A 24,469-nucleotide genomic window follows, 5' to 3' on the forward strand; every position below is an offset into this window, starting at 1 on the left:
TTGCTTGTTCTGGATAATGAAAAATGATGCTAGCATCCATTAAAGAAAAAGCTGCCTCTTGTAAGCTCTGGTGGACAAGTGGGCGCTTGTCATGGAGTCATCTGCTGATGCATGTGACCTGGAGACTGAGAAATGCCTCCCCCTGCAGCCTGGACTTCTAGCCATTCTTTGGGTTTGTTTAGAAGTTTTGTTTAAAGGTCAGAGGCGGAGGGTCTACGCTTCCCCGGCACAGCCCACATTTGGTGAGAGTGTAGGCCACGTGCTCACTCTCTACAGAAGAGGTTTTCAGATCTCATTCTTGAGTTACTGAATGAACCAAATATCCTGGATTTCCTGGAGTCTCAGCAACTCCAGAGCCCGAGGCAGGAGAACCACCTGAGTTCAGGAGTTAAAGGCTTAGCCTGCATAACACAGGCCGTCTCAAACGAAAGTTCTGAACTCCGTGACAGCTTTCCCTGTTTTCACATGGCTTTGGACACTTCTGTGTTCTCTTGTGCTTGGAAAATATGACCCTAGATTGATGGTTGGCTGGCTCTGTGACTCTCAGCTGCCACCAGACAAAAGTTGATTAGAAAACCCAACCTTAACAGGGCATAGTGATGCACACCTTTAACCTAGTATTTGGGAGGTAGAGGCAGGCAGATCTCTGAGTTCAAGGCCAGCCTGGTCTACATAGTGAGGTCCAGGACAGCCAGAGCTACTGCATCGAGAAATCTTGTCTTGACAACAAAAACAAATAACAACTACAAAAACAACTCCCAGAACACCCAACTGGCTCCCCAACAGCACAGGAGCCAACACGAGGTGCTCACTCAATACCTATACATCAAGACGGCTACTGTGTTGTCTGTGTAGATGTGTGCACACACGTGCCGTGGTGGGATGTGGAGGTCATAAAACAACTTGTAGGGACTTGGGTCTCTCCTTCCACTGTGTGGATCCCAGGGATTGAACTCAGGTCTGCAGCTTGGCAGCAAGCATTCTTGCTAGCCAAGCCTTCTCTCTGACCTGCCTGTTTTTTTTTTTTTTTTTGAAGACAGGATCTCATGTATCCTACACTAGCTTTGAATTCTATGCAGGTGACAGTGATCTTGATCTCCTGATCTTCTTGTCTCCACCTCCAAAGTTTGTGGATTACAGGCATGTGCCACCACAGCTGGCTCCTAGTTGCTCTTGTAATTACTGTTAATTAAGGAATATTTGTGGCTTCTCTCTTCGTTCTCCACTTTTTCATAGCTGTGATATTGTTGGGTGTGTAGCCCTTGGCTCACGGGGTACTCCTCAAATGAAACCCTAATAACTATATTTCTTCAAGTTCATTGAGCTGTAATTTACACACCTTACAATTTACCCAGTGTAACTGCATGTTAATTTTTATAAGTGTACTCAGGGGTTCACCCATCACCCTGATCCAATTTTAGATTTGCTTTACTCATGAGTCCCCCCTTAGATCTACTGGCAATCAAATACCCACCTTGCCTCAGTCCCATGTTACCATGGGCCTACTTTCTGTCTCTAGCTTTTCTTTCTTTTTCTTTTCTCCCCCACCCCTCTCTCTCATCTCTCTTTCTTTCTTGAAGACAGGGTTTCTCTGTGTAGCGCTGGCTGTCTTGGAACTCACTGTGTAGACCAGACGGGCCTCAAACTCAGAGATCCACATGCTTCTGCCTCCCAAGTGCTGGGATTAAAGACTGTGCCACCATACCCAGCTGCCTTTAAGATTTCTGAGTCATATAAATGATAAGTGGCTTAACACTTAGTGTCGTTAAGGTTTACCTATGCCTTTGGAAGAGCTGGGGATGTAGGCCAAGGGGAGAGTGCTGACCTAGCATGCTCAAGGCTCTGGACTCTACCTCCAGCACTGCAAAAGGAAAATGTTTCTAGACGTCTATGCTGCTGCATTTATTAGTATTATGTCCCTCTTTATTGTGGAGTCATGAGGGGCTATAGCATAATTTGTCCATCCTGGTAACACAACCGTATGTGTATTGTGTGTGCTTCTGTAAGAGCAGTAAGCACTTTTAACCATGGAGCCAGCTCTCCTGTCCCTATGTTTTGTTTTCTTTTGTTTTAAATGGGCAAATGTAGAAAAGGAAGGGGGGAGGGGAGATTCGTTTATCAAATATCACACCCCCTTGAATGTTGAATCAAATGCCTTTGGTATATGCACAGAGTTTTCAGTCACACCCCCACCCCCACCCCCCACCCCCGCATCAACTGTAAAGCATTTCTATTGGGGACTGGAGATAAGAACAGCCCAGCAGATAAGAACACTTGTTCTTGTTCTTGCAGAAGACCTGGGTTCAGTTCCCAGCACCCACACAGATGTTTACAACCATCTCTATACTTGAGTTCCAGGGCGGACACCCTCTTCTGAGGGTGCTAGGCTTACGTGTGGTGTACATACTTAACGTGCAGCCATACACAAACATTTAAAAGCTAGATTAAAAAAGAAGTTGGGTTTGCCCATGCCTTTAATCTGAGCATTTGGGAGGCAGAGGCATCCAGATCTCTGTGAGTTCAAGGCCAGCCTGGTCTATAGAGCAAGTTCCAGGACAGCTAGTGCTACACAGAGAGACCCTATCTAGAAGTTGTGTTTGTTCTCAAACTTCAAGAAGACAAAGCTTTACAAAAACAAAATAAAACAATATTTTTAGCAAAACCCCCAATATTATTCCCCTGGGCCAGTGAGAGGACTCCGTAGTGAGTCTTTACCCACTTGCCTCAAGGCCTGATGACCTGAGTTTCCTATCTCAAACTTACACGGGAGAAGAGAGAACTGACTCCTGTATGCTGTCTCCTGACCTCACACATGTGCCATGACATGTATACACCCCACACATGCAAACAGACACACAAGTAAATAAATATAACATCACTAAGGAGGTTGCAGAGATGGCTTAGCAATTAAGAGCACTCGCTGCTCTTTCAAGGACCCAGGTTCAATTCCCAGCACCAACATGGTGGTTCATAACCACCCATAACACCAGTTCCAGGGGATCTGATGCCTTCCTATGACCTGGTGGCACTAAGTACACATGTGGTGTACAGACATACAGGTAGCTAAAACATTCACACATAAAGCAAAATGAATAAATATATATTTGATTATTAAAAAGAAATTCATCCCCACCTGCCATCCCCGAGTCCTGTCTGTAGATTTTTTTTTTGTTTTGGAACATTCACATACAGCAGATGGAATGATGCAGGGCATGGTCTTTTGTGTTGGGGTCATCCATGAAGTAGCAGGTTCCTTTGCTTCATTTCTTTTCATTGCTGAACAACACTCTGTGGCTACACTGTGTTTTATTCAGCATCTGCTTGTCTCTGCTTTGACATATAATGCAGGGTGTCATCTTGTAACATCTCCCGCCGCCGCTGCCGCCACCGCCGCCACCACCACCCACATGTACAGGGGGCATTGCTGTTGATGCTAAAAACCGAACCAAGCCCCCTGATCTGGGACAAAAAACAGACACCCGACTGTGTCTGAAGAGGTGTCTGTCTCTCCCATCGTGTTAGGACCTGACAGTCCATGTTAACATTTGGAACGACAGACACTGTGTTCTCACTTCCCATTATCAGGCAGGGGAGTGAAGGAAACCCCAAAACCCAGAAAGAAGGTTGGGCTGTGGAGAAGGACTGTGTGGGTTCCTGGGTCAGCCAGAGTTTGAGCCCTACTCTGCCACTTATGCTGTGTGTGCTTGGAAGAGGCACTTAACTTCTCTGAGCCTTTGCTGAGTAATGTTTCCTCATGATGGTTTGTAAAGTGCTTATTATGATTGATGTAATAACAGTTTTTGTTTGTTTTAGAGCTTTTTTGCTCACATAGGAGCTTGGGGGAAATGTTAAGATATCAGTTCCTGGACTCTCTCATTTCTGGATAGCTGTATTAAGTTAGCTGGAGTTAGGACCCAGGCTCAGGCAGTTTTCAAAGCACCCAGGAGAGTATGTGCTCTGTGCATTAGATCCCAGGTAGAGATTTTAGGCGTTTTGGTCAACATGCTTTAGTTCCCAAGTGGGACCAAAGCCTGAGAGCTCTCAATGCTGCGTTAAGGCCTAGGGCTAGGAGTGCCTGGCACACCAGTACTCAGGACTGCCTCTTCCTTTGGGGAGACAGACAACAGGACTTGAGGGTGAAGGATTGAGTCCACTGCTTTGGAATTTAGAACAGGGCCCTCCCTGGCCCCAAGAAATCCCACAGAAAGGGAAAGTGGGTGGCCTCCTCTTTCTGATCAATAAGCAAACAGGTCCTAGAGTCGTCCAAACAGCCACAGGAATGTCCCCTGGGTTCCAGCCAGCGTCAATGCCAGTTAGCACCCCTGTATTTAGGCAGTGAGGACTGTGTCTGCTTGTGGCTAAAAGCCAGGACACTACAGTTCTGACTTAGTGTGGAGGCCAAAGCGTTTCTCCTTAGTGCCACCCCCCCCTTTAAAAACCGGTATGCATCTCTTTGTCTGCTCCTGTCAGCTAGGCCAGAAGAGAGCATTAGATCCCCTGAAGCTGGAGTTAAAGGCTAACATGGGTGCTAGGATTTGAACCACATCCTCTGGAAGAGCAACAAGTGCTCTTAACCACTGAGCCATCTCTCCATCCCATTTTTGCCCACCCCACCCCCCTTTTCTTGAGGAGACCAAATAAGTTTTCCCATTGTGGTAGGTAGGGGCTGGAAGGATTAAAATGCAGCTAAGCGGACGGTACCCTTGGCGGGCCCTGCCAAGGTGTGCCCCTAAGAGACCACGCCACACACAGCGGAGTTAGTGCAGGGGGTTGGTGGGGGAGGGGAAGAGTGGAAGAGAGAAAGGCCATCTCAGAGTGGGGACATGAGGAAGGCAGACAGACAGACAGACAGAGTCCGGGCAAGAGAAGGCGTGCCTGTGTCGCTTAGCTGACGACGGAAGGGTACCTGGCGGCAGGTGATGATGGGACCGTCTCGGTGCCTGGGGCAGGCTGGCCCCCACAGTGGGAGCTAGAAGGACCACATCCTCACCTTCTTTCACCTCATTCCCATTTCTCTTAAAACAGTTGAGAGGAGAGTCCTCACCAAACAGTGCCTCTAGGGACGTGGAAACCCAGTGCTGGGCAACTGTCCCGCTGATCCAGTGGAGCCCCGCAGGGCTGTGCTGTGATCAAGCCTCGGGAGGTTCTGTCTGCAGACACTGGGCATTTCGGGGCTGTCCAAAAGGAAATGCTTTCCAACTGGCTCTTCTTTTTCTTGTTTTTTCCATGAAGGACGAGGGAGATGGGAGGCCCTAGCTCTCCTGAACTGGAGGAGCAGGAGCCAGCGCTGGGCGTGAGCTCGAGCGGACCCACAGGCTACATTAATTCGGGTACAATGGCCCACGTCTGCTGTGTTCTCACCTGGCTCTCCCGTGCTGCATCGGAGACCCTGGCTGTGCTAGACATGCAGTGCTTGGGTGGGCCTTGGAACTGCCCCCCACCACCCTGGGCCACACTCTGGCTTGAGCACGTAGTCAGAGCCTAGCTAATTCCTTCTGCTGTTCTTGGGGCCTCCCTGCTACCCCTCATTAAACTGGTCCCCTCCACCTCAGTCCTCAGAACACCTTACCTCCTCTGTTACATTTTTCTTTTTCCTTCCTTCCTTCCTTCCTTCCTTCCTTCCTTCCTTCCTTCCTTCCTTCCTTCCTTCCTTCCTTCCTTCCTTCCTTCCTTCTCAAGACTGGCTGTCCTGGAATTCAATCTGTAGACCAGGCTGGCCTCAAACTCACAGAGATCCAAGTACCGATTAAACCCATGCGCCTCCACCGTCTGGCTGTTTCTTACACTTCGCATTCCTGACATTAACCGCTGTGTTTGTCTGTTACCTCTGTTGCACGGGGTCACAAATCTTGGGAGGACAAAGACCTTGTTATTCAGTTTCCAGTGAAGCAGAGAGTGAGAGCTTTCTGTATGTGTTGACCATCTAAGCATGGAGGTACAGACCTGTAATTTCAGCTACACTGTACTCTCGGCTGCTGGGGAAGCTAAGGCAACAGGCTTGATTACAAGTTCAAGGCCTGCTGAAGGCCACAAAGGGAGTTCAAGACCAGCCCGGGCAACTTAGTGAGCCCTTGTTTCAAATTAAAAATTAAAAAGGATTGGGAATGTAGTTTAGTGATAGAGCATTTACCTAGCATGTGGAGCCTAGGGTCGACCCCTGACACCCCCCAAAAGGAAAGAGAAAACCCACACATTTTTGAGGAAGGAATCCTTAAATTCCTGAAGGAGGCATGCACATCTGCCTTTTGCAGATGGAGAACTGACACTTGGAGGTGAGAAAGAAAAGCGGGGACTCGAACCCTGGAATGCGGTTAGCCGCATTCACCAAGATGTAGAATATTAACCTGGCTGTTGGCTGACTCAGGATGCCCCGTTTGTGAGACTGATGGCAGTTTTCACCCCGATGATTGTGATCGGCACTCACTGGTGTTTACTGTGGAACTCGAAACACATTAGCTCAGGTAGAAACTGGGCAGGTGTCCACAGTCAGCACTAATGACCTCACACATCTGGGGACAGTCTGGGTGATGATGGATTGCCCTTTCTCCTGTTTACTCCCAGAAGTGAGGGCGGGGGGAGCCTGAGTGAATTCTCCTTCGTCTTTGCTTTTGCTGGGCTCTCCTTTCTGTGCCATGCTGGGTATTTCTCGACGGAGATTTATTCTTCCCTCCCTCCCTCCCTTTGTTTTTGAGATAGTCTCACTAGAGTCCAAGGTGGGCTCCAGCATGCTGTGCGGCCTCTTGATCCTCCTGCCTCCTCTGCCTCCCGGTGCCAGGATTAAAGGTGTGTGCACCCAGCTTTGTGGAAGGTTCCAGAGTCTAAGTTCCAGACTTCCTCCTTTGTGTGGCCCCTGAATGCCCTCTGAGTACTCTTGTGTTTTTGAGGCCTGTGTCTATGGGATGATCTTTCACTGTTCTTGTCCTTGTAACTAGCTACCTCAAATAAATCTCCACTCAACTAACCAAGTGTCCTGAATGACTCCCATGGTGTAGACAGACTGCCCAATGGTTAAACCCTGAGAAGTTAATGTCCCAGACCACAACCTCATCTGTTCATAGACTTGTAGTGTAGCTTGGCCACACCCCTTCACCTCTCTGAGCCTCGGCTATTTCATTTATGAACGAGAGTTGCTAAATGTCTCCTACTGTATACACTTAACCAGGTATGTCTAACCCAGGACTGCTGTATCTAATAAAGAGTAGAATGTAGTTCTTATCCACGGCTATCCAGAGATGGACGCAAATAGTGACTTATCAGAGTGAACCCATACGTCCTCGGCAACATACCCCAGATGTGGACAGACTGAAGGACAACTTGCCCTTGCCCTGTTTTTTGAGCTATGGTGACATATTCTCCTGAGTGTGGTTGATTCACAAGCCTGTAGTTCTTTCTAATTTTGTGGCCACCCATTAAGGGAGGATGTTCCAGCATTACCCAATGCCATCTAAGGAAATGATGGACCTGGGGAGATGTTTTCGGGGTGTTGACATCTGTGGAGACTTTAGACACAGTACTACTGAACCACAGAAGGCGAGACTGTTCACCTCAGTCCTTTCATCCACCAAGTGAAACTTCTCATCTTCCATCTTAAGTGTTTGAGTCAGAAAATGCAGCTGTAGTTTGGGGTACACAGTGGCAGTGTGGCCCCCAGGAGCTTGGAAGCCTCTCTGATCGTATGTTTGTAACCCTGAGCCAAGTATGTATACGTCTAAGTGGTCCTTAGAGCAAAGCTAAACACCAGGGCATTGGCTGTGGAACTTCTCCAGGGTGGGGCTGGGGCCTTGCATCGCCCCGTGTGTGGTGTGGCAGCGAGCTCTGCTTTCAAGCTGTTGTTTCTGAGGGACTGGAGCACCCATCAACCGTGGCCAGCTGCCTTTGGTGACAGCCCCGGGTCCTTAGGCCCCAGCATTTTTTGCAGTGTTCAGAGGTTTCTTCGAGAGTTTTGTTTCTACCCACTCACATTCCAGTGACGGCCACCCCAGTGGAGGAAGAAATGGGATCCTTCAGGCGAGACTGGCCCTGGCATGATGGCAATTACAGGAAAAGAATGTTGCTGAGGCCCACAGTCACCCGCTGCCACCAGAGGCTTTCATCAACTTGGGCTTTATTTGTATCACACTTAAGCTGTCTCTTCCAGGCTTCTCTGCCTTTAACTACTACTTCTTCCAAGTAGGCTGGAAGACGGGTGCTGATGAATGCAAAAGTTAGACACACAGCTAGAAAGATGTTCTTGCTAGTTTTTGTCGTTTAAAGAAAGAATTCATTCTAATTGTAATCAGCAAAGAAACAATTAGACATCCCCCTCACTCCTTGGGTGGGCAGTTTGAGGCAGTCCCATGTAGCCCAGGCTGGCCCAAATCTTCTGTGTAGCCCAGAACTCCTGATCTGCTTTTTAAGTGTTGGGATCGAGACCAACCCCCTGCCCCACATTGTTGGTAATTGTTAGGCAAGTACTCTGTTATAGAGCTGTGTCTCCAGAAGAAAATATATTTTATCTTAAAAAAAAAAAAAAAAAAAAAAAAAAAAAAAGCCAGGCGGTGGTGGCATGCCTTTAATCCCAACACTCAGATCTCTGAGTTCAAGGCCAACCTGGTCTACAGAGTGAGTTCCAGGAAAGGCTCAAAGCTACACAGAGAAACCCTGTCTGGAAAAACAAAATTAAAAAAAAAAAAAAAAAGAAAGAAAGAAAAGAAAAAAGCCTGGGGCTGGAGAGATGGCTCAGAGGTTAAGAGCACTGGCTGCTCTTCCAGAGGTCCTGAGTTCAATTCCCAGCATGTGGCTCACAAACATCTCTAATGAGATCTGGCGCCCTCTTCTGGCCTGCAGGGACACTCGCAAGCAGAAAACTAAACATAATAAATCAATCAATCTTTAAAAGGAAAAAAGGCCACCTCAACCCTACTTCTGTCAGTCTTCTCCAGTTACCTTAATGCCCAGGCAGAGAGGCACCATCACTGCAGGCTAGCACGTGCAAAGCTTTGGATTCAGTTGCCGGCCATGGGGGTGGGGTAGGGTGGTCTGGATGACAGTGAAGAGCCCTCACTTTCGGGTGATGGAACCCAGCTCTGAACTCAGCAGTGTATAATTTCGGGAAAAGAAAGTCCATGCCGGATGGTGCCTCAGCAAGGCTGGGGTCGGGGCACGGAGAAGTCACCCCGTCCCACCCCACCATGAGATGGGAGATGGCTCAGCAGCTTGGTGGCATATCCATGCAAAAGCAGCGGGAAATCGCTAAGCCCACAAGATTGCCCTCTGACCTCCACACACACCCTCACACACCCTGTGCACGCATATGATACCGGGCTAGAGAGTAACCAAGGCCTAGTGAGCAAACACACTTGTTGCCGACCGACAACCTGAGTCTGAGCCCTGGGACCCACACAGAGGAGAGAGCCGATGGCTGCAAGTTATCTTCTGACCTCCACGCTCGCACGCACACACATGCCAAACAACTCAATGTAAAAAAAACACGATTACAAGAGCACTTTTAGGGCTGGAGAGATGGCTCAGTGGTTAAGAGCACCGGCTGCTCTTCCAGAGGACCCGGGTTCAGTTCCCAGCACCCACATGGTGGCTCACAACAGTCTGTAACTCCAGTTCCAGGGTATTTGATATCATCACCAATGCACATAAAATTTAAAAAAAATTATTAAAAAAAAAAACAACAAACACTTTTAAATAACGAAAGGCGGGCTGGAGAGATGGCTCAGTGGTTAAGATCTCTGGCTGCTCTTCTAGAGGACCCGGATTTGATTCCTAGTAACCACGTGGCAGCTCACAACTGTTTGTAACTCTAATTACAAGGGGCTGACACCCTCTTCTGGCTCCTTGGGAACAGGTATGCATGTGGTACTTAGACATATGTACACACACAAAATACCCATGAATATAAAAATAAAAGTAAATCTAAAAAGGAAAAAGAGGCAAAGAACCCAGGGCAAGGGCCTGCTATAGACAGAGGCACAAAGGGCAGTCGGGGCATGAGATCTCAGACTGCCGGGTCCAGACCTGAGCCCTGCTCACTTACTCTCTGCCTAAACTTCCCCATTTGTAAAAAGAGGATGTGCCAGGCATGGTGGCACACACCATTAAATCTCAACACTTGGGAGGTGGAGACAGGCTGATCTCTGTGAGTTCGAGGCTAGCCTGGGCTACACGGTGAGCTTTAGGACAGTCAGGACTGCATAGACCCACCCCTACCCCACCCCCAAAAAAGAGGAAGAAAAGAAAAAAAGAGGATGCCAAGAGCATCAGCTGCATATAGTTCTGGGTTTGTGTGATTTAATATTTGTTAAGAGCTTAGAATGGAGCCTGGTATGGTACTGTCCTACAAATACTTAAAATGTGGGTAAAACAGTTGGCAAAGGGTAACTGAAACTGTTAGTTTAGATTGTAGGGTTTTTGTTTTGTTTTGTTTTTAGGGGTCTCGGTGTGCAAGCCAGGGTAGCCTCAGACTCTCCAGTAATGGGATTGCAGGTGTGCACCACCACACCCAGTTTGAGACCATTGACTACTGTGGTTGTCCCATTTAGAGGTGCGCAGAGTCCTAGTTCCTGTGTGGACCGGCGCAGGTCATAACCCTGTAAGGCAAGGTGTCATGCCGAGTGGGATTGACTTCAGTCCCTTATCGGCTTTCTCTGTTCAGCACCTTCTATGTGGAAATGTCCATGTGTTCTTGGTGTTCTCAGATCTCTGCATGGCTGAGCTGGGCCAGCCCTGGCCCAGATGGAAGGCAACTTTCAGAACCTTCCTGGGGCTGGAGAGCCCCTCCAACTTTGCTGTAATTATTTCTCAGCCCAGAGGATCTGGTTTTACTGAAAGATAATGAGCCTTAACCAGCACCTGGAAATTCAGGTTGGGGCTCTCTGTCATACCTGGGATGTCACTTCTCCAAGAGTGAGGCCGAGCCACCGAGAAGTGCCTTGAGCAGTTAAACGCCTGCACCACGTTATTACCAAGCCATTTCCACTCGGTAGCCACCACCCCTGGCAAGTCCAGTCATGTTCCTGTGGTTTTTGACTGCCTGGATTGATGCCCCCAGATATGACCCATCCCCCCATTACTTGTGCTGTGGGTTGGGAGAGTTTCTTTAAAAGCATCTTTAAAGGTTCCTAATTTGGACTTTAAAAGTGGTATCTGGGAACTAGGCTCAGTCAGTTAAGTGCTTGCTGAGCCCATGAAAAAAGTCTCACAAGGTGGGGGACTTGTAATCTCAGTATGGGGAGTTAGAGACACCAGATGGAGTCCTGGCGCTCTCTGGCCAGCCAGCCTGGCTTGCTTGTTTGTCTTAGTCTTACAAAACAGGGTGGGCAGCATCTGAAGAACCATACCAAGGCTGACTGCATAGACAGACAGACAGACAGACACACACACACACATACACACACCTATACATAGGTATTCCTCTCATAATAAAGAAGAGTTTAAGTTCACATAGATTCTTCTGCAATTATCATTTGGCTCCAAAGTATGTATGTTAAAGAAGCATATTTTGCCAGTGGGACTGATGGTGGTACCTGTACCCTTCTCACCACTGAAACAAGACATTCATGTCTATATTTTCTCTGGCAAGCATAGGGCTTTTGGCTTCAGACGTGTTTACCAGGGCGACCTCTGGTGGAAGAAATGAACACTGCAGGACAGGCAGAACACCCAGGTCCAGAGCAGAGAATGTAGAGGTGCCTGGCTTTTTGTAAATTGGGCACAGGAGTGGGAATTTTCATAAGAGAATGTTGAGATGAAATGGGAATTCCATGGTGAGGAGTGATGGGCACTTGTTAGAAAAGGTGGAAAGTAAGCTAATTCCTGAGTTTAATTGTGAACTGTCCTTTTCAACCTCTATCCGCGAGGCTTTCTATTACATTTCTCTCTGTGTGGACGCATGAGCGTCCCATGGTATGCCTGCGGGGGTCTGAGGACAGCTCACAGAGGTCAGTTCTCTTCTGCGACTGAGCTCTTTCTCTCTGGGGGTTTCTAGCAATTGCTCTCGGGTTGTCAAGTTTGGCTGTAAGCACCTTCCCTGTTGAGCCATCTTGGTGACTCTTGTTTTTGTTTTTTTGAGGCAGGGTTTCATGCAGCCTCGAATTTGCTGTTTAGCCAAGAATGACTTGAAGCATCTGATGCACCTGTTCCCACCTCTGAAGTGCTAGGATTGGAGGCGTGCACTACACTATTTATTTGGTTTTCTTTTTTAAGAAACAGTTTCACTGTGTGGCTCACTTGGCCTCAAACCTATTGCGATCCTCCTGCCTCAGCTTTCTGAGTGCTGGGATTAAAGGTGTGTGCCACCACTGCCCAGCTTCTGTGTTCTTTTTAAGATTTACTTATTTGTATTTTGTATGCATGCAAGTGTACCATGTTCATGTAGTGCCTGCAGAGGCCAGAAGAGGGGATCAGATTTGCTGGACCTGGAGTTACTGAGCGTTGTGAGCCACTATAACATGGCCAGAACTGAACCTGGGGCTTCTGGAGAAGTTTTGAGGCAGGGTCTCCTGTCTCTGCAGACTTGGCTATGAACTGTAGTCTAGCGGGCTAGTAACACACCTGAAAGCATTCTACTGCAATTCTCCATTTGGTGTAGGAGTCCTGGGCTTACAGATGCGCATCACCATTCTTTGCGTCACATCCTGCTCTGTGCCTGGGTTCTGGGGGGTCTGACCTCTGGGCATCAGGCTGAACTGTAGACACTTTGATCCGATGAGACATCCCCCCCCTCGTGGTCTGTTTTCATACTGAACCACTTCTTTTGATTTCACTCTGAAAATGAACGGTTACTTTATATTTTCACTGACAGTTAGATGAGAAAAAAGAAACCAGCCTCCAAAGATCAGTTGCCCTCGATTGGGAAGATCTTAATGATGAGGAGGAGGCCCCCTGGGTACAGGTTGCTCATTGTCAGCTTGTGGTTTGTTGAGCTGGTGCATGCTCCATATGATTTGGTGGGTGGATCAATCCGAAAAGGAATGTCTGTATCTGTGCTCTAGCTGTCCAGTGTCTTAATTGCTGTGATCTCTGTCCTACAGTGAAGTTTGAAGGGTGCACTGGTCGGCCGAGGACAGCCTACTTTTCCGAGGACTCCCGATTCAAAGTGGCTACGGATGGTGTCATCACGCTCAGTCGGCCTCTAAAGCTTCATAAGCTGGAAACCAGTTTTCTTGTCCACGCCTGGGACTCTACTCACAGGAAGCTTTCCACCAGAGTGATTCTGAAGTCCGTGGGTCACCACCAACACCGGCACCACCACCATGTAGGTTGGGGTATTCCTTGGATGTGTGTGTGGATAGTTTTCAGATTGTTGTTTGATCTGGGTCCCCTCGCCTTGGCACTGGGGACTTCTTGGGCAAGATAATTTTGTGGGAGGACTCTGTAGGATGCTAAGTGGCATCCTTGATGCCAGGAATACCCGTCAGTTATGACAGCTAAAACTGTCTCCAGAAACTGCCCGTGACTCTTGGGGGTGGGGGTAGGTGTGGCAAAAGTATCCCCCGTTGAGGACAGTCTTTCTGACTGAACTCATTCTTGTGGGGGTCTGGGGGTTGCTGTTGGGTTATGGGGATCTGGTAGTGTAGGATAAGGAGGAAGACATGGACCCTGCCTGGGACTGCTAACCTACTATTGCTCTCTCTAACCTCTGACCCCAGTAACCACAGAGGAATCATTTAACCTGTGTGGGCTGAGTGAATTCACACACAAAGCACTAAGAACGTATGTACACACTTGATATCCACAAGGAGTCCCCTCTTCCTTTGTGGATATCAAACTCTGGATGCTCAGGTCCCTTCTATAAAGGGGTATAGATAGCCACACACAGCCAGAACATCCTCTGGTTAGTGTACTTCTATGTGACAGTTGTTACACTCTTCTTATTTAGAGATACTGATTAGGGGGAGTCTGCTTAGTTAGAGGTGAGGGTCTTGCTATAAAATAGCCCAGGCTGGCTTCAAACTCAGTCCTCTTGCCTCAGCTTCTTGATATGGGATTACAGGCGTGTACTGACGTGTTTGATATGAGTTTCTTTCTTTTTTTCTGTCTCTTTTAGATAGGATCCCTTATAGCCCATGCTAGCCTCAAACTCGCTCTAACCTTTCATCTCCCACAGGATAGGGTTACAGGCTTGTGCCACCACACCTGGTTTTGTGAGGTTCTAGGGATTAAATACGGACTTCATGCAGACTAGTCAAGTATTCTGCCACCTGAGCTACCTCCCCAGCTCTACATACCTTTAAAAAAATCTTTTAAGCCAGGTGGTGGTGATGCACGTCTTTAATCCCAGCTCTCTGTGAGTTTGGGGCCAGCCTGGTCTACAGAGCTAGCTCTAGGATAGCCAGTCAGGGATACACAGAGAAATCCTGTCTTAAAAAACTAAAAAAAATAAAAAATAAAAAATAAAAAAAATTTAAAAATCTCTTTCTGACCCCCTTTTTGTTTTATTTGAAAGATGGCTCTGAAATAAACAAATAAGAGAAAGATGATTTTGTGTAGCTGAGGTTGTCCCCAAACTTGATATGTAGCCCAGGGTGACCTGAAACTCCCAATCCTCCTGCCTCTGCCTCCCACGTGTGGTATAAGAGGCATGTCCCACCGTATCTGCCTTTGATAAGACATCGTTTCTATCTGTACTAGGCTGAGCACAGATGTGAGCCTGAGCTGTGGAGGGAGGGCTGGGTGAGTCCGATTCTCATCCAACACTAGCTGTTGTCATAGCCTTCCTGGAGGCAAAATGAATAAGGAGAGGTGCTGGGGAAGACCAGTGGGAAGTCTTTGTCCCTCTGTACAGCTGGAGAGGCAGCCAGCAGTTAAGGACGTTCACTGCTCTTGCAGAGGACGTGGGTTTGATTCCCAACACCCACATCAGGTATGCCAGAGCACAGCAACTCCAGTTGCAGGAGATACAGGACCCTTTTCTGACCTCCACACGGTGCACATAGATTCATGCAAATCTATACATAAATAATAAACAAGGCTAAGCAGTGGTGGCACACTGTTCCAGGACAGGCTCCAAAGTTACACAGAGAAACTCTGTCTTGGTGAAAAAAAAAATGTAAACAAGCCAACAGTGTTAAGTCTTCTGTCCACTGTCACGTGTATCAGATTCTTCCCCATGGTGTTTGCGGTGTCTGCTGTGAGGTCTGGCTCAGTCCAAAAAACCAGCGAACACCGGAGAGGTTGATACACAGACTGACTGTGTGTGTTGTCTAGATTCTGGTCATGAATGTCCCTGGAGATTGTTACCAAAAGCCAAATGCCTTTGCCCATCTTGAAAATGCTCTCTTGGTATTTCCTATCGTGTCTCTCCAGGGGACATTCTAGCCATATCCTGCTTCCTGCCTCAGAAGTGTGGATTGTGCCCTATCCGTGGCATGCCAAAGCCTTTAAGGCTGATCCCTGTTCTGTTCTCTGAAGACTCTTGAGATTCACGGAATTTAATAACCCCCTGATCTAGTTTTTCCTCTCTGATGCAATTAGAGGAGTAAAGAACTTCGTTCAATTACATTAGCCATGGCTTCCTGACTCAAGCCCTCCGCCGGCCAGCCATGCATGCAAGTTCAGCACAGAAAGTCCCTCCCTGCCAGCAGTTGACTGTGGGAGCCTTCTAGGACCAAGACCAGCTTGGGACTTGTTTTTCCTACACGCACACACGCTCACACACACTTTCGCCTCTACTGACTTTACTCTGTCTCCATTTCTGCAGTATCAGGATTTGATTCAAGTGTGCATTACAGAAACCCCCAAGCTGGCTGAGGTGGTAGTGTCTGCCTTTGTGTTTTTTGTTTGCTTGTTTGCTTGCTTGCTTTTTGTTTTGTTTTGTTTTAAGACAGGCTGGCTTTCTTTGTGTGATGGCCCTAGCTGTCCTGGAACTCGCTTTGTAGACCAGACCAAGCTGGCCTCGAATTCACAGAGATTTGACTGCCTCTGCCTCCTGAGTGCTGGCACTAAAGGAGTACGCCACCACCTGGCATCTCCTTATCTTTGTTTTGCTATCCTTGGCACACGATGCCCCTACTCCAAGACTTTTAGCCTAAGCTGAACTTAAGCTTGTAGCCCTCCTGCCTCAGCCTCCCAAATGCTGAGATTACAAGTGTGCACCGCAGTGAGCACGTGGCTTTGTTTCATATTGTTACTATTTTATAGACAGGGTCTCATTATGTAGCCCAGGGTGGGCTTGAACTCCTGATTCTCCTGCTTTAGCCTTTCAAGTGTTGGGATTATAGGAGTGTACCACTAGTACCACATGTGGTTAATTCTTGTGGCTACCTCACGGTCCAAGTTAGCTGCTGGAATGCCGGTTATCCCATCTTCACTGGGGATGGGGAGATAGGCGACATGGAGGTGTATGAGGCGGAGTCCCACCATTTAACTCTGCCTGTCCCCGAACTTGCTATGTAGACCAGGCAAGCCTTGAACTCAGATCTGCTTGCCTCTGCCTCCCAAAGGATGGGATTAAAGGAGTCTATGCAACACAATGGCTGGAGAAAAAGAATTCTTACATAGCTTAATTGTCTGTCTACCTTTTAAGTGACTTAACAATATGAATTTTATGGAATTCTCAAGCACTAATCCCACTTATATTAGCCACATCTAGCTGTTAAGTGTAGCCTTTTAAACAAAAACAAAAAAGTGGTGTTAGTGTGCATGTGTGTGGAGGCCAGAGGTCAATGTTAATTTTTGTCACGAATCTTCCTCACTCTCCTTTTTTTTTTTTTTTTTTTGAGATAAGGTCATACTTCGAAGCCCTGGCTGGCCTAGAACTCACAGTGATCCACCTGCCTCTGCCTCCCAAATGTTGGGATTAAAGGATGTGCCACCATACCCCGTATCCACTATATTTTTTGAGGCTGGTTCTCTTGCTAAATCTGGACTTTGCTGATCGAGCTGACTGGATGGTGGTGAGCCGCAGGGATCTCTCTGTCACCGTCCCCAGTGCTGGGCTTACAGGTGTGTACCACCGTTCATGCATAGCAATTGCTCTGCCCACTGAGCCATCCAGTCAGTTATCGCCTCAGAGCCCAAATGCATCTTCTTAGTTCTGTATATTCCTGGGCACAAAACTGAGGTATATGTTAGAGAAAAAGAGAGGTAAAAAAAATTCTTTTAAAGATTTGTTTGTTTTTATTGTATATGCATGGCTGTTTTTCCTGCATCTATATGTGCGTACCACATGTGTGCCTGGTACCTGTGGAGGCTGGAAAAGGGATCCCCTGGAACTGAAGTTTCAGATGGTTTTAAGTTTCTGTATGAGTGCTGGGAATTGAACCCATATCCTCTGCAAGAGTAGCAAGTGCTCTTAACTGTTGAGGCTCTTAACCACTGAGCCGTCTCTCTCGGCCCTAAGTTTTGAATTTAATAAGGAAGGAAAAATCTGGGTGTAAGGGTAACCCCAACACTTGGGAGGCTGAGACAGGGATTTGCATGACTTTGAGGCCAGCCAGGACTAAATACTGCAAGACCCTGTCTCACAAACGAAGACCCAGCGTGCCGCCTCGATCTGTAATCCCAGCATTTAGAAATCTAAGACAGATTTGCTCTGAATTTGAGGACAGCCTGAGGTACATAGTGAATTCTAGACCAGCCTGGGCTACAGCATAAAACTTGGTCTCAAAAAAGCAAAACTAAGCCGGGCAGTGATGGTGCACACCTTTAATCCCAGCACTCGGGAGGCAGAGGCAGGCAGATCTCTGTGAGTTCGAGGACAGCCTGGTCTACAGAGCGAGTTCCCAGACAGCCAGGGCTACACAGAGAAACCCTCTCTCAAAAAAAACCAAATAAACAAACCCAGGTGAGCAAAAAAAAAAAACAGAGTCCAAAGAGAAAATGGAAGAATGTCTTCCAATGGTTGCACAAAACTTGTAATCTCAGGCTGAGGCAGGAGGATTGTGAGTTCCAGGTGAACCTCAGCCACACAACACAAGACCTTGTGTCACACACGCACAACACATTTTGAAGTGAAGGCTTAGAAGATACAGCACTTGCTTTGTAAGCAAGAGGACGACCTAAGGGTCAATTCCCAAAACCCACACAGTGGCCGGATGAAGGAGTGTGGGTCTGTAGATCCAGGACAGTGACACAGGCCGGCTAGCCTGGTGTGCAGTGTGCAGTGACAAACAGCTAGAGACTGAGATTGTCCCCTGGTCACACACCCCTGCTGTGATAATCATGCATGCAAGCACACACACATCTAACTTTCTAGTTCTTCCCTTTGTCTGGTTAGGCTTTCTGAGGGAGGGTCGTGCTCAGTGTGTTCAGGCCTGGTTCCTTTTGCTCTCACACGGGGAAGTTCATGTTACGTTACGCACCATTTATTACCGTCTCTTTAAATACCCTGCAGCTTGGCAAGGCAGGGCCTTTGTTTTCCTTCTCAATATTGCCATTGGGTTTGTGTTCATTTAGCCGTGTCCAGTTATTCACCGTGGCTGGGTCAGATGGGCACTTGAAGGCTTAGGGTGCACTGTTGATGGACGGTTTCTTGTATTCTTCCTGCACTGGAGTTAATTCCCTTCCCCCCCAATAATATGTCAGTGTTTTCCAACCATTCGTTTCCGGAGCACCTGCCGTGTTTCAGGCAATGTTCTAGATACTTTATTACATGTAAACAAGTATCGTTTAGTCCTTCCCAGCACTCTAGGACGTTGGCACCAATATCGTAATCTCAATTTTTGCCAGATGTGGTATCACACACCTCTAATACCACACTTGGAAAGTAGAGACAGGTGGATTTCTATGAGTTAGAGGCCAGCAAGGACTTCACTGTGAGGCAGGCCCTATCTCAACAAAACAAAACAAATCCCCACTTTAGACATTGGGAGAGTTCACCCAGAAGTTATGTGATCCCCTCTGGAGGAAGATGGGGAACTAAACTGAGAATTAAGAGCTAGGCAGTCAGTCCCAGAGCCGGCCCTTAGCCCATGCTGGCTTTCTTCTGTAGGTGACAGATGCAGAGTGTGGCAGGTGTGTGTGTTTATCTGTGCGGCAGGAATGTGGGGCTGGGTCTAGAACACCTGGTCACATTTGATGTCTGTCTTTAATGTTTTGAATCTTAGAAGGAAAAACAAAAAACAAAACCAGGAGGGCTGCAGATGTGAAAATGTAGCTCAGTTGGTAGAGTTCTTGCCTAGCATGCATAGGCCCTGGCTTCTATTCGCCACCATCACACAAACAGCATGGTGGTATCTGCCGTCATCCTTTGGTAGGTGGAGGAAGAAGGAATTGAAGTTCAAGATCATCCTTGACTACACAATTTGAAGCCAGACTAGGGTTCATGAGACTGTTTCTAAAAATGTCCAAACCAAACAACAAGCAAGAAAACAGGAAATAGGGCTTGGTTAGAACTTGGCAGGCTGTGATCTGTGTTGGTAAGTGAATCTCCCTGTGAAGGGAGAGGGTGAAAACTTACAGAACTTTGTTACCACGAATCATTCTAAACACTTAAACAATTTAGGAGGCATTTTCCTTTCGTCTTCAGCTCTCTTTTTTCCCTGAGTGTGCAAAAAATTATCTTTATTGCACATTGGAACTGTTCAATACCAGACTCCAGTTTATTTTTGTTTCCCATCCCAGCAGCTTCTGTTAGAACAAATGGAACCCTTATAGATAGGAAACAAAAAGATTAACACATTTGTATCGATCTCAAAGTAGTTCTTAGTAGCAATTCCCCAAACTTAAACAAGATTGACAATTCCACTTTAGAGAACTATGTCCCTAGGAAAACAAAAGAAAGGAAGCCCAGAACTCCCAAACATCTAGTTACTGGAATCACCTCTGATATTATCAGAGTATAATGTTTTTTAAAGGACATGAATTATGTCCTTTAAAGTTTGAAATAACCTTTAAATACAATTCTCAAATGTTCACACCCACAAATTGTGTATTCACAGTGGTTATTTGAATTATGGATATTAAGAATTTAAAAAGATCAGCCTGGTGGTGATGGTGTACACCTTTAATCCCAGCATTTGGGAGGCAGAGGCAGGTGAATCTCTGAGTTCGAGGCTAGCCTGGTCTACAGAGTGAGTTCCAGGACAGCCTGGCCTACACAGAAAAGAATTTAAAGAAAAAAATAGTGTTGATTGTATGGCCTTGTTAGTTAGCATTCTGTTATATATATAGCATTCCATTAGTTATAGCATACTATAACAAAATTCCTGAGGCAATTAACTTAAAAAAAAAATAGGTTTGACTTGGATTTTTGGTTCTGGAGATTTAAGACCAAATGACACTGTTATTTTGTCCTCTAGCCAGGGCTAGAGGACACATCAGAGTGGAGCATGTAGGAGAATAAACCACTTGTCTTATGATACAAAACCAAAGAAGAGACTGGGGTCTCACCGTATACCTCAAGGCCATAGCCCCTGTGATCTGAAGAGCTCTCGTTAGCCACTGTGGTGGGAGCCAAGCTTTCAGGCATAGGGACCATCATGGGCAGTCAGTGTCCAAACATTAGCATTGACAGGAGTTACTTGGCTTTTGTTCTGGCTCCTTGGTTTGGATGGTATATGTAATTTGTCAACGAGTCATTAAATTCAAATGTACACCACCCGCAGCAGATGGGAGACATCGGTGGGGGAGACCGCACGGGGAATCCTGTATGCCTTCGGAATTCTTTCATTTTGTTCATCTTCTTTCTTCTTAGGACCCTAGCTCCGGATCCCAGCCGCAAGTGCTCACATTTCCCAGCTCTCACCAGGGTCACAGAAGACAGAAACGAGATTGGGTCATCCCCCCCATCAGCTGCCCAGAAAATGAGAAGGGCCCGTTTCCTAAGAAGCTGGTTCAGGTAGGGAAGGGCTGAGAGAAGAGAAACTGGGAGGACCCGATGGCAAGACCTTTCCTTGCCAATTCTGTTTCTTTTCTGTTTTGTGTTCAGATCAAATCCAACAGGGACAAGGAAACCATGGTTTACTACAGCATCACTGGCCAGGGAGCAGACAGACCCCCTGTTGGTGTGTTTACGATTGAGAGAGAATCAGGCTGGCTGAAAGTGACGGAGCCTCTGGATAGAGAACATATTGCCAACTACACTGTGAGTATTTCTTAGATACTTGTTGACCATTGGGCGACAGTCATCAAGTTGGGGGAGCAACCCAAGTTTTATTCTCAGGTCCGATGCTCTGGACCTTAGTAGCTTAACTTATCCTTAACATGTTGATAAAGTGAGGACTAGACAGCAATTTGGGATGGTTAGTTGTTTGTTTTGTTTTCTTCTAGGGGAAAGGCAGGGACTCCTCACATCATACGTGAGCATAGACAGAAGTTGTCAAAGTGGGACTGAAGAGATGCCTCAATGGTTAAGGATATTTGTTGTTCTTGTAGAGAATCATGACTTCAGTTCCCAGCACTCACATCAGGTGGCTCCCAACCACCTGGAACTCCAACTCCGTGTGCTCTGACACCCTCTTGTGACCTCACTGGATAACTGCATGGAAGTGCATGTGAACACATAGAGATAGGCAGGCAGGCAGGCAGACAGAGACAGAGATATGAAAAGATGTCAACTAGTTCTTGGGGCTGGAGAATTTCTTACCTAGACGAAATGTATGCTGATGACATTAATAGGGAGCAAAATCCACTTCTGGGACTTGGTTACAGTGTGAGCTTTGGGAAGAGGAAGGTAATGTGTAGTTGCCAAATGTAGAAACATTTCAGGGAGACACTAGAGTGGAAGAGCCAGAGGGAAATTATCCCCATTGAAGTGAGTCTCTGTGTGATAAATGGGCATTCTGCCTGGTGGGTGTGTTCTCAGTCGCCTTGAGACTGGATTCATCATGAGTTCATTAAGCAGCAGCACATGGTGTGGAATTCTCTCGTGGCGGTCTCACAGCGGAAGGAGTAGAGGCTAAATGCAGAAACCGTAGCCACACTCCCTCGTCCAGCTCTTCTCCTTCTGCTCAGGGGCTAAGTAACCCTCCCGTGGCTCTTGCAGCTCTTTTCCCATGCTGTGTCATCAAATGGGCAAGCAGTGGAGGACCCCATGGAGATTGTGATCACAGTGACCGATCAGAACGACAACAAGCCAGAGTTCATCAAGGAGGTCTTTGAGGGAACTGTCACGGAGGGCGCTCTTCCAGGTAAACCAGTCACAAGGAACTGAGTGCCTAGAAAGACACCAGGTCTTGGGGATTAGAACTTGGGGTCAGGTCCCTGATGTTCAGACATGTTCTTTGAAAGTCACTGTAAGAGATGAGGTGGGATGTGGGGGTGCATTTTTAACATTCTACCTGTAGAAACGTGTAAGTAGAAGAAAAACCTTCCTAGGGCTTGGGGGTGCATACATGTGACTCCAGTTCCAGGGGATGTGATGGCCTTTTCTGGCCTTTGAGGGCATCTGCATGTACACACACACACACACACACACATAATAATAATAATAATAATAAAATAATAATAATAATAATAATAATATCTTTAGAAAATAAGATAAGAACTAGCAGGAGGAACAGAGAAGGACTTGGTAGGGATATTCTAGTTAATTTATTCCCAGCACTCTCTTTCTTTCTTTCTCACACCTAAATTACAGGCTTTGAAAAGTTGAGTTCCCTGAACATGGCTGGTCTGGTGTAGTGCTCCCTCCACTGGCAATTTGATGAGAATTTTAGAAATAAAAACTGTGACCAAGTGTGGTCATCTCCTAGGACAGGATGGTTCTGAGCAGTCAGGAGCAGATCTCAGTGGAGCACCTGCAGCCCATTTAAATGTCTTCTCCTTTGACCGTCAGGAACCTCCGTGATGCAGGTGTCCGCCACCGATGCAGACGATGATGTGAATACCTACAATGCTGCCATCGCCTACACCATCATCAGCCAAGATCCTGAGCTGCCTCACCCAAACATGTTCACTGTCAACAAGGACACAGGGGTCATCAGTGTGGTCACCTCCGGGCTGGACCGAGAGGTCAGTCATGGCTCAGGAGGGTGGAAAGCCAACGTATACTAAGTCTCATGGACAGGGCAGCCCTCTGCTGAGCCTGCGGCCAGTTAGTGTGAGCGGCTCAGCTTTGCATCTAAATACCTGCCCAGCCGCTCTGTGACTGGAGGCAGGCAGCCTGGGCAGTGAGGCAGAGGGTGAAAGAGTCCAGTTTTCTACATGCAGGGGCTGCACCGGGCTGGGGGCGGCTGTGGGAGCGGGTTCTGATTCCACACGTTTGCTGTCCGCAGAGTTACCCTGTGTACACCCTGGTGGTTCAAGCTGCTGACCTGCAGGGCGAAGGCTTGAGCACAACAGCAAAAGCCGTGATCACCGTCGTCGATATTAACGACAACGCTCCCATCTTCAACCCCAGCACGGTAATTCTGTGGCCTCTCGGTCCTGTGGGGGCAACTCAGTGTTCACGAGCTAAGTTTTGCCTCGGTGCAGAGGTGAATCCCCAGGTTAGTGAATGGGAACTTCAAACGTAGAAGCCAACATACTGGAGTAGCTGCCGTCTGTGAAGTCTTCCAAACTCATCTCCCAATTCTGCATCTTTATAGTTAGTCTTCCTGGGTCTCACTTATCCATCCCATTTTCTAAGTTCCTATTCCACCCTGTGTCACACACTGGAGACGTGTCAGCACACAGAGCGGTCAGGTTTTCTAGTCTCGTGGGACTTACAGATGATTTATAGGAGTTATTATTTTGGGGGATGAATGATTTGAGCCAGATCTTATTGTGTGACCCAGCCTGGCCTCCAGCTTAACAGTGCGCCTCCTAAATGCTGGGTTACAGCTGTAAGCTGCCATGCCCAGCTTCATAAGAATTATTAAAAGCCTTAAAAAAAAAAAAAGAATTATTAAAAGCCAAGAATATCAAATGCATTCAAGGAGAAGGTTTTAAGAGCTAGATATAGAAACTTCATACACACACACACACACATTTTCAATTAAATTAAAATTTTTGGGACATGGCCTTTTATAGCCTAGGTTGTCAGCCAGGTATGTAGTGCCATGCTCAGCTTTTTAGTTTTGAGGGAAGATCATATTTTACTGAATTAGTTAGAAGCTGATTTAATGGTTGGTTAACAGAGGCCTGAATAGTGTAGTTTCAGAAAGCAGGGTTGACCTTTTCTCTCTTGTGGCACAAAAGGTCCAGGGAATAATTGCTCATTCATCATTTATCTTTTGTTTTTTGTTTTATTTTTGTTTTTGAGAGAGGGTTTCTCTGCAGAACAATTCTGGCTGTCCTGGAACTCTCTTTGTAGATCAGGCTGGCCTTGAACTCACAGAGCTCCTCCTGCCTCTCTGCCTCCTGAGTGCCGGGGTTAAAGTCGTGCGCCACCACTGCCTGGCTTCTCCGTGGTCACTAATAGAGATAGGAGAGTAGATGGGGGTTGGCGGCAAATGGCACATGTGTCTTAAGATCCCAGTTAGCAGACAGTGAGGCCAACAGATGGTTCTTGTAGCCAGGGCCTTCGGAAGCTACTTCAGTTATTTATAGAAGAGGGTGCTCGGGCTGCTAGTTGATCTACTGAGGGAAATGAAGGCCTACCCTTAGGGCAGATCCC

The 24,469-nt window shown here is 47.1% G+C and overlaps 1 protein-coding gene across 1 annotated transcript in view; it reads left to right on the top strand.

Moving 5' to 3' along the window:
• The window catches only part of LOC114683440 (cadherin-1), a 73,019-nt gene that overhangs the window by 36,818 nt on the left and 11,732 nt on the right, over positions 1-24,469 (top strand). The window contains exons 3-8 of the mRNA XM_028857747.2: positions 13,023-13,246; positions 20,627-20,770; positions 20,861-21,016; positions 21,917-22,061; positions 22,709-22,884; positions 23,148-23,276. Of these exons, the coding sequence (XP_028713580.1) occupies positions 13,023-13,246; positions 20,627-20,770; positions 20,861-21,016; positions 21,917-22,061; positions 22,709-22,884; positions 23,148-23,276 (974 nt within the window). The remainder of the gene's footprint in view (positions 1-13,022; positions 13,247-20,626; positions 20,771-20,860; positions 21,017-21,916; positions 22,062-22,708; positions 22,885-23,147; positions 23,277-24,469) is intronic.

Source organism: Peromyscus leucopus, chromosome 5 (genome assembly GCF_004664715.2).
Source record: "Peromyscus leucopus breed LL Stock chromosome 5, UCI_PerLeu_2.1, whole genome shotgun sequence".
Lineage (NCBI taxonomy): Eukaryota > Metazoa > Chordata > Mammalia > Rodentia > Cricetidae > Peromyscus > Peromyscus leucopus.